This window comes from Mus pahari, chromosome 23 (assembly GCF_900095145.1).
Source record: "Mus pahari chromosome 23, PAHARI_EIJ_v1.1, whole genome shotgun sequence".
Classification (NCBI taxonomy): domain Eukaryota; kingdom Metazoa; phylum Chordata; class Mammalia; order Rodentia; family Muridae; genus Mus; species Mus pahari.
Window position 1 is genome coordinate 5,099,865 of NC_034612.1, and position 10,487 is coordinate 5,110,351.

The 10,487-nt window shown below is 50.9% G+C and overlaps 1 protein-coding gene across 1 annotated transcript in view; it reads left to right on the forward strand.

The window, feature by feature from the left end:
• Positions 1–9,087: 9,087 nt before the first annotated feature.
• Positions 9,088–10,487, forward strand: part of Pop5 (POP5 homolog, ribonuclease P/MRP subunit) — a 5,417-nt gene continuing 4,017 nt past the window's right edge. Inside the window, exons 1-2 of the mRNA XM_029533546.1 lie at positions 9,088–9,334; positions 9,401–9,543. Of these exons, the coding sequence (XP_029389406.1) occupies positions 9,315–9,334; positions 9,401–9,543 (163 nt within the window). The 5' untranslated portion in view covers positions 9,088–9,314. The remainder of the gene's footprint in view (positions 9,335–9,400; positions 9,544–10,487) is intronic.

A 10,487-nucleotide genomic window follows, 5' to 3' on the forward strand; every position in this document is an offset into this window, starting at 1 on the left:
CCTGAGTTCAATTCCCAGCAACCACATGGTGGCTCACAATCATCTGTAATGGGATCTAATGCTCTCTTGTGGTGTGTCTGAAGACAGCTACAGTGTACTCATATACATGAATAAATCGAAAGAAGAAAAAGCAGGCTGGGCATGGTGGCAAGAGTGGGGATGGCACTCAGGAGACAGAGGCAGGAGGATTGTTCTAAGTTTGAGACCAGCCTGGTCTACAGAATTAAATTAAAAGCTACTACTACTAATGTGTGTGTATGTGTGCACGTGTGTGTGTGTGTGTGTGTGTGTGTGTGTATGACACAACACATGGCACTGCATGTCTGTAGTGGGCAGAGAACAGTTTTGTGGAACTGGTTCTCTCCTTCCATCTTTACCTAGGTCCTGGGGGTCGAACTTGGATTTTCATCACAGGCACCTTTACCACACCAGCCCTGAAGTCTCCCATTCTGTAAACTTTATTTTGTGTTCATGGCTCTATGCCTGTCTGTGCGTCGTTTGTGTGCCTGACACCCGTGGAGGCTGGAGAGGAGGTTGGGTCGTCTGGAATCGAGGTGATACATGATCGTGAGCTGCCATGTGGGAACTGAACCTGCGCCCTCTGCAACAGAAGTTCTTAAGCGTTGAGCCATCTCTCAAGCCACACGGAGGGCTCTTGGTTTGAGACGAGGTTTCTCTATGTAGCCCTGGCTGTTCTGGAACTCACTCTGTAGACCAGGCTGGCGGAGAACTCACAGAGCTCCACCTGCCTCTGCCTCCTGAGTGCTAGGATTACAGGTGTGCACCACCAACTCCTCTGGCCACTGAGGTCTTCGGGATACTTATTTTACTCAAGGATGCTTGAGAAGTAATTATTCTAAGACACCATCTCCTCGGAGGATCAAGCTGAGCGTTCAGATCTTAACACTCGAGTTCAGTCTGCTGGGTTCCAACACAGGCACTGTGAAAAGTTTGGCGTTGGCTCAAAAAGTTAAACATAGCATTACTTTAAGACAATAATTCCATCCCCTAAAAGAACTGAAAACAGGGACTCAGACAGACAAGGTTCACCAGTGTTCATAGGACTATCCACAACAGCCAGGCCTTTACGGACGACTGGATGAAGAAATGGCCGCGATTAAACTGTTGTGGTGGAACTTGCCTCTGATCCCAGCACTCGGGAGGCAGAGGCGGGCAGAACTCTGGGAGTTTGTGGCACCTACATAGCAAGTCCCAGGACAGCCAGGACTACATAATAGCGAGATCTGTCACCTAAGATTTATATGAAATGTTCAAATAAGCAAAGCCATAGAGACAGAAGTTGGATCCTCGGTTGCTAGGGACTGACCAAAGCAGAAGCTGTGAGAGACTGTGTACATGGGATGATAATGTTTTGAAAATAAAAAGGTGTCTGCTTAATTCCCCAAATACCAGATGCCATTCGGCAGACACATCTCTCTCTCTCTCTCTCTCTCTCTCTCTCTCTCTCTCTCTCTCTCCCTGCCTTCAGTCAGACTGCTTCTGTGGGGGATCAGGCTAAAGGGGTTCTCTGAGACCAGAAGAGACGAGACAGAGTTGCTTCTGCTTGTTTATTATTATTATTATTATTATTATTATTATTATTAATTTTCCCGGTGAGTGCCTGGGTACATGCTGTAATACATCTGTCTATGCGTGTGTGCCTGGGTACATGCTGTAATACGTCTATGCATGTGTGCCTGGATACATACGTAGAGGCCAGAGCAGGATGGCTGGGGCCTTCCTCATTGCTCTCTGCCTCATTGCTTTGAGCAGGGTCTCTCGCTGAACTGGAAGCTCATTATTTTGACTGGTCTGCTAGGCTCTTGAGACCACCCTGTGTCTACCCCAAGCGCTGGAACACAGGCACGTGCAAGCCACGCCTAGCTTTCTTTTTATTTTATTTTTTAAAGATTTATTTATTTATATACGTGAGTACACTGTAGCTGTCTTCAGACACCCCAGAAGAGGATTCAGATCCCATTACAGATGGTTGTGAGCCACCATGTGGTTGCTGATTTGAACCCAGGACCTCTGGAAGAGCAGTCAGTGCTCTTAACCACTGAGCCATCTCTCCATCCCCTTGCCCCGTGCCTAGCTCTCTATGTGAATGCTATGGATTTGAATTCAGGTCTTCATGTTTGCAGGGTTAGGGCTTTCCCACCGAGATATATCTACAGCCCCTGCATTGTTATAAGATAGGATCTTGCTCTGTCGCTCAGGCTGGCCTTGAACTCTTGATCCTTAACTTCCACATCCTGGGTACCAGAATTACCAGCATGTGCCAGTGTGAAGGGCCCTATTGCTTCTACTCTTTGGAGGCCAGCTGCCATTCTGTGAATGGCCTCAGTGCTAATGACAGGTTCCATGAAGGAACACTGAGGTCAAACTGTCCCAGCTTAAGAGCCCAGCCCACAGGACTGCTACCCACATGAATGGAGCCTTTCCTGCCAGCCCAATGCTCTGCTGAGACAGCGACAGAGATCTGCTCTCCATGAACAAGGAACAGATGTCAAGTCTCAAGTTTCTTACTCTGCAGGTACATGTCAACTGTGCCAGCTTTTAGGGCACAGTGCCTTTGATCCCAGCAGAGATCCCTGGTGGATCTTTATCAGTTCTGGGTCAGCCTGGGCTACCCTGTCTCAAAATACACCTAGCATACTGGCTGACTCAGAGAAGGCTCCGGAGGGTGTGAGCTGCACTAATTTAGGCTTAGTAATGGCACCCAGCACATAGTAGGTGCTCACCCAATGCCTTGAGGTTGAAAAAGCTTAAGAAAGCAACAAACACAGGGCTGGAGAGATGGCTCAGCGGTCAAGAGCACTGACTGGTCTTCCAGAGGTCCTGAGTTCAAATCCCAGCAGCCGCGTGGTGACTCACAACCACCCGTAGTGGGATCCGATGCCCTCTTCTGGCTTGCAGGCATGCATGCAAACAGAGCACTAAACTCAGTGTATAAACGAATCTTAAAATTCAAAGATAATAATCTTCAAAATGAAACAGTCATCGTAGTTACGCTGAAGGGTCAACCTTGTCTAACCATCCTAACCAATAACTGGAGGTGGGTATTTATTGTGCTCAATATTTTAATTATTACCTGGTATGGAGCGGATAGGACCTTGATATATAGCCCGGGTTAGCTTTAAACTCCACGATCCTCCTGCCTTATCTTCCCATGTACTGGGGTTATAGGCATCCATTACCATAGCCAGCTTATTGTACCCATTTTACAGGCCAGGACGTTGAGGCTCAAGAGCATACAAGACGCAGGATATGGAGGCTGACTGTAGACCAGGTAGGCTGAGTTCTCAGCCCTTTACCCAACATCCTGCATTCCACACTTCCCCAGTTAGTCTGGCCTCTTGATCATGTGACTCCCACCATGTGACTCTCTCTGGATCCTAGTCACTATCTGCTGCTGGAGTACAGCAGGAGGCAGTGGTTAAAGGGCACTTCGGGCCACTCCAACTAACCAGGCCCTGGCCACTGTCTGGCTGATGCTAGTGACTGACTGACTAGTTCAGGCCGAGGGACGTCTCTGATGCCTGGACTGTCACAGACAGGTAACCACACGTTGACCACTGAACTATCCCCCACACACCCCGTTCGTACCTCACTAGGGGTGGGGTCTAGCCTCTGCCTATTCCCAACCCCCCAAAGGCCCCGAGGGAGGCTGAGGCAGCCACCCCCAGATGTCTATTCCTGTCTTTGGCCTAGCGCCGGGCTGGGGAAGCAACAGCTATTTTGAGACCCTTCTCCCTCCGAGCGTGAGCGGTGGGAAGGTGCTGGAACATCCCGAACTAGGAGGCTGTCCATCACAGACTTGCCCTGGATGTTGCCCCCCCCCCCAGGCTTCTGTAGCTCTGTCGCTTTCTCCAGTCGCAGTGATGGACATGCTTGCTCTGAACACGGCCATCACGCTGGGATAGCCAGAGAGGACAGATTCCAGGGAACTTTTGCTGGAGTCCGGAGCAGTGCAGTGTGATTGACTGGCACTGGCCCTTTGGAGCAAGAACGGGAGTAGCCAGACGGGACCTGCAGGCCTCTGAGGCTGCTCTGAGCTTAACGCTCTCGGGGAAAGATAGCAATGGTGAGCCAGGCATGCCCTCTCAGGACCGACAAGATGCAGCCTGAAGAAACTGAGACTCGGGGGAAGGAACCGGCACCACGGGTATAACTCCAGCTTTTCTCTTGCCAAAACAGCTACATCACCTCAGTGGACTCTGTTTTCTTCCCTCGACTGAGGCGAACCTGAAGAATAATATACTTTGGGAGACCGGGTCCAGGAACTTTAAATTACGAAACTATCCTATACATGCACCCGTCCAGTCATCTGTTCAGAGTGTTACAACAAAACACCACCGCATGGTTGAAACAATGAACATTTTTTTGTTGTTGTTCAAAATCTGGCAAAGCCCCCAGTGGGTGTCTGATTAGGGTTCAGTTCGCTTCTTGATTTATATATAGCTGTCTTCTTGGGGTGTCCCCACATGGCAGGAAGGGTGAGAGAGCTCTCTGGGGTTCCTCTCATAGGGACACCTTTTCCATTCATGGGCATCGCAGCCTCATGACCTAATTATCTCCAAGTCACCTTCAAAGTGCCTCCTCTCCTCACATTGTGGTGAGGTTAGGATTTTAACACAGGGATGGGAGGTCACACAACCTCGCGGTGCCTAACATCAAGAGAAATTGGCACAGAGGGTCTCACGGGAGCTGAGCAGAACGGCTCTTTTCCGTGATCCTAGGGAGAATCGGAGTGATCGCCCCAAGTCTGAGGCGTTTCAGACCAGCCGGGTTTGCTCCATGACTATTACAACAAGAGTTGTAGGGCAGCCTGAGCTACTCCCTGGGAGAGCCTGTTTCCAACTAAGGGGGAGACAGTTGAGAGTGGCAGAGACGGATGCAGAGCTCTCTCAGTGTGCAGGAAACCTGGGTTCGAGCCCTAGCATCGCATAAAACAAAGTGCAGTGTCATACACCGTGATCCCTCCACTCAGGTAAAGACAGGTTGGTCAGGGGTCAACACCATCCCAGCTGCACAGAAAACGCAAGGACAGCCTGGGCTACAGGAGACTGTCTTAAAAAAAAAAAAAAAAGTCACAGGATAAAAAGTGAATCTCTCTTCCTACTTAACACTTCTAATTTCTCTCCCCAGAGGCAGCCACCATCAACAGCTTTCTTGTGTCACCTTCTGGAAATTTCCCATGCAAATAAAGATAAGAAAGCTCTGGGGATGGTAACCCGAATCCACTATCTGCAGTTGGGTGTGTCCGTCCAGGCCTCTGATCCCAGGACTGGGGAAGTTGAAGCAGGCTGGTCTCTGTGAGGTTGAGACCACCCAGGACCATGAGCCAGCTGCTCCCTTAAAACAAAACAAAACAAAATCCCCCACCTGGATCAAATGCTACTCCTGAACCCTTGCCTGTGTACCTTGGGGCAAGCAAATATTTGTAAAACAGGACAAATAACACCAAGCACACACCTTATAAAGGTGGCTGGGATGGTTAAACGCACACACACACACACACACACACACACACACAGATGCAGAGTATTTCAAAGAGACACTGAGGTACCTTTTGCCAGGTCAAATAAAGGTCATCTTTGTTCATCTTGTCCTTGAAGAAAGGAGTGTAAATGAACAATCACTGTCTGGGGGTTGGAGAGACTGCTCAGCAGTTAAGAACACCAGCTGGTTCTGTTCCCAGCACCCACTCAGTGGCTGACAACCATCTGTAATTCCAGTTCCATGGGAACTCGCGCCCTCTTCTGGCTTCCACAGGTACTGCATGCATGCAGTACACACTTAAGGCAGAGAAACACACAAACACACACACACACACACACACACCACACACACACACACACACACACACACAAAACCCAACCAAACAAAATACCTAAACCAAAGAGTACTGTACCTGGGACTTTTATCCATTTGAGGAGTGAATGTTCCGCAAAGTCAGTGGCCAGGAAAGATGTCCACCACAGGGCATCCAGAATTATGCAACAAGAAGCAACCCGGCTCTGCCGGAGGTTCAGGGAGGAAATGCCCTCTCCCACACAGAGGTTCCCCAGACCCCTGACAAGGCAAATAGAAACTACAACTTGACTTAAATTGTCTCCATACCCATTTCTTCTTTTCTTTTAAACAACAGCCAGCTGGGCTGGAGAAATGGCTCAGCAGTCAAGAGCACTGACTGCTCTTCCAGAGGGCCTGAGTTCAAATCCCAGAAACCACATGGTGGCTCACAACCATCTGTAATGAGATCTGACTCCCTCTTCAGGTGTGTCTGAAGACAGCTACAGTGTATTTACATATAATAAATCAATCAATCAATCAATCAATCAATCAATCTTCCGGCCGGAGCAAGAAGGAAGCAAAGATTAAAAAAAAAAAAATTAAAGCCAGACAGTCAGTGGTGGCACAGGCCTTTAATCCCAGCACTTGGGAGGCAGAGGCAGGAGGATTTCTGAGTTCAAGGCCAGCCTGGACTACAGAGTGATTTCTAGGACAGCCAGGGCTATACAGAGAAACCCTGTCTCGAAAAACCAAAAAAACAAAACAAAACAAAACAAAAAACAAACAAACAAACAAAAAACCCAAAGGAAAAAAACCATAGGCTTAAGGATAGACTTAGAGGAGCACAGGGCAGTGGCTGCTGGGAAAACAACAAAGCAGGTTCAAGTGTCCTGGGCCAGCATCCTGTGCGACTGCAGAATCTAGACTCTAAAAGAGACTCCCGCGATGCCAATGTGCCTGAGAAAGCATCAGGGCTGGGGGTGTATCTTGGCAGCAGAGCCCTTGTCTAAGCACCCACAACGCATTCTCCAGGACCCCAAAATAAAAGCACCCTAAAACTGGGCCTAGTAGTTCACGCCTCTCATCCCAGCCCCCAGGAGGCAGAGATGGGTGGACCCTCCTTGAGTTTTAAAGATAACGGGACCAACATGATGCCACCCAGGCAGGCCAGCCAGGGAGACCTTATCTCAAAGAAGAAAAGAGTGACCCACGGCTCAGGGAAGACACACACACCTCCTGCCTGCCCCATGTAATTACATTTATTTAGGAGGAGGCACGTGTACACAGGAGGAGGTCGGAGGGTACCTGTGGAGGCCAGGGCTTCCACTATGCCAGTCCCTGAGATCCAACTCAGATCTTCGGGCTTGACCACAAGCTCCCTTCTCCACCATCTCACCTGACCCCTGATTGCTCATTTTAGCAACTATCCCAACCTCTTCCTAGGCAGTTATCCAAACTTTTAATCTGATAATGGTTTCGTGAGTTGTTTCAAAGTATGTTTTTGGAAGGCGTAGTTGGAGCTAACCTTTTGGGCCAGCAGCGTAGTCGTGGGGGCCGACAACCCCAAAGTGTGGAGGGGACCCCAAGCTCGACTCACCCTGATCCGACCCATGCACACCGGACCATCTGACCTGGGCTAGGCCGGATCTTTCCAGAACCACGGTAATAAACAAATAAGCGAAACCACCCCAGGATGCAGGATGCGGGCAGTGGGTGATGAATGGGCTCGACGCACAGGTTTGGGCTCAGCGGGGATTAGGCTCCATCCCCGCGTGAGTCATGCCTGCGTGCGTCCGCCTCTCTAAGCCTCAACCCCTTCCTTCGCCTGACGCCGGCCCACGACTCCCACCCCTGCGCGGCGGGGACCCGGGTGATTGCAAACAGCCGCCGGCCTCATTAGGAGACGTGTAATTAGCGGCTGGCGGAGCCGAAGGCGGAGGCTAATTACCACCGGGAGAGGCTGCGACGCCGCCGCCGGCCCACCGGGAGGCGTCTGGCCCGTACCTCCCGGCTGGCCCGGATCAGGGTGGTTCCTCTGGGTGACAGCCGCTCGCTGCCATTTGTTTATCAGGCACCCGCCCTCCCGTGTCCGTGCAATCCCACCTACACCTCCAACCTAATAATTCCTAATAGTCGGAACTAGAGGGGGAAGCTCTGCTCTAGAGACGCGGTGTGGTCCCTGACAGCACCGGACCAGAGGACGAAGACCGGAGATCCGAACCCACGCCTGTGGCTACGTTACAGCAAGTGGGCAGTGAGCACCGGAGTGGGTCTGAGCTGGTACTTTGGACACGAGTGCTTTCAAGGTTAAATTCTGGGCCTGTACCTAAGAATTAGGTACGTGACTCCGTCCAGCCTGGACCCGGACCGCATCCATAAAATGGGCGCAGGGTTAGGATTCAGACACTGGTGCTATTTTTAGGGAGTGGGGAGAGTGGCGAGCTACACCGTGGGCCTCTGGCACCCCCTACCGGCCGCTGTTGTGGACGAAGATTGCCTCTTGATTGCAATAGTTGAATAGTTCTCTGCGAAGGGAGATCTGTGGTGCCCTAAAACTGTGGGCCAGGAGAAGACTGAGAACTGATCTCGGATCTTGCAAATAGTCAGCTGTGAAATAAGTCTTGCTTTACGTTACCAAGCCTGGCCAGGAGAGGCCATGACAGCTGTACACACACATAACGGAGGTCATGAGAACCAGCTTCCCAAAGTCGTCCTCTGATCGTCGCCTCCAGCCGTGGCAAGTACGCACCTCCACATTTCTACAACAGAGAAATAGATCTGATTTTCAAAAATGACCCTACTACAAAGTCAGGCACCAAGAAACCCAGGATAACAAGAAAATCTGTAGACAATGTGTATCAAGGCAATGCTGACAGACTTAGTGGTGCACTTAAAACATTGCAATGCCGAGCACATGAGGAAAATAAAGTCGAACTCAGAAATCCTCCCGCCTCTACCTCCCGAGGGCTGGGATTAAAGACGTGCGCCACCACGCCCGGCTATAATCTTCTATTCTTAACAGAAAACAGGGCTGGGTGTGGTGGGATGCGTTGATAATTCCAGCGCTTCGTAGGAAAAGGCAGGGGATCAGGGTCGTTCTTGGCTACACAGTCAGTCTGGGGTTAGCTTGTGAAAAAAGGAGACAAGAGAGGGAGCGAAGGTACTATATTGTTTTTGCAAACCACTTGGAAAAAAAAAAAAAACTCCCCTCCCCAAAACTATCGAAATTCCCTCAAAGAATTAGTGTATTTGGCTGTATGGGAAAACCTGTGCTCTGACTTCTTTTAGGTCACAGATCGTGCGACACTCTCCGACTTTAAGTTCAGGGCTGGCCTTAAACGTTCACTTGGGGACTCTGAGAGCACACAGAATTTGGGTGCAAAATCCCCAGCGTCTGCCCGAGGCGGACGCATGCGCTATTACGCCCGCCGCGGGAGGCGGAGCGTGGGGATGGACAGGGTACACCGCCTGTCGGAGCCTAGTCCCGCCTTCCTCCGGCATCCGGCGCGGACGCCATGGTGCGGTTCAAGCACAGGTAAGCAGCGCTGTCCCCGAGCTGTCCCCGCGCGCCGGGCCGCGCTCACCCCGCTGTCCGCCGCAGGTACCTTCTGTGCGAGCTGGTGTCCGAGGACGCGCGCTGCCGCCTGAGCCTGGACGACCGCGTGCTGGGCGGGCTGATCCGGGACACGATCGCCCGGGTGCACGGGGCCTTCGGTGCCGCCGCCTGCTCCGTGGGCTTTGCAGGTACGAGGGCGCCGCAGATACAGTGCGGGGAGGCCCGGCCCGTGGGTCGCGTTTTGTACGATAGTGGAGGGGTCTAGAAAAGCCGGAGTGCAGCGAGTTAAAACTGAACAGAAGGTGCCGATCGTGCAGTGGGACAGTCCCGGGTGTGTGCCGGGGTGGGTTGGGTTGGGGGATTCCGTTTACTGCCTGTATTAGTGGAGGATGGGTGTTGAATTTACTAGGCTATATGAAGGTAGCCATGCAGAATTCCTAAGAGCCATGATTTGACAGGTCACGTTAGCACGTTTTAAAATGTCAAAGTTTAAATCTGCCTCTGAGGGCCACCAGACTACACATTTCTCATATGGAAACACGGGATGGAAGCCTTGTTTTTCTCTGAATGTCACTCCTTAGCTTAGCTCCTAATTCCGAAAACACACTTGAACTATGCAGAATCAAACATACATAAAACCACAAAGCTTTCTTGCTGTCGGTGAGATCTACAGAACCCCATTGTTAGGACAGGCGGCTTCCCTGCAAGGATTTTTTTTCCCCTGCAGCGTTAATGTTAATAACGGTGGAGCTGCGCGCGCTCTCTCTCTCCATTCATTGACCTGAGTGGTCAGCGACTTCTTGAGAGTGGAAGGTTTCCCCTAAGGTTTCCTTTCAAGCTGGGAGCTGCGGCCCACGCTTTTATTCTAGCATCCCCAGGGAGCAAAGGCAGGTTCCAGGCCAGCCAGGATGTCGTAACTGGACTGTCTAAAAGCAGACAAAAACAAAACAAAAAAAGCCACTTTCAAGAATGTTAGATGGAGCCGGGCATGGTGACGCACGCCTTTAATCCCAGCACTCGGGAGGCAGAGGCAGTCGGATTTTTGAGTTCGAGGCCAGCCTGGTCTACAGAGTGAGTTCCAGGACAGCCAGGGCTACACAGAGAAACCCTGTCTTAAAAAGCCAAAAAAAAA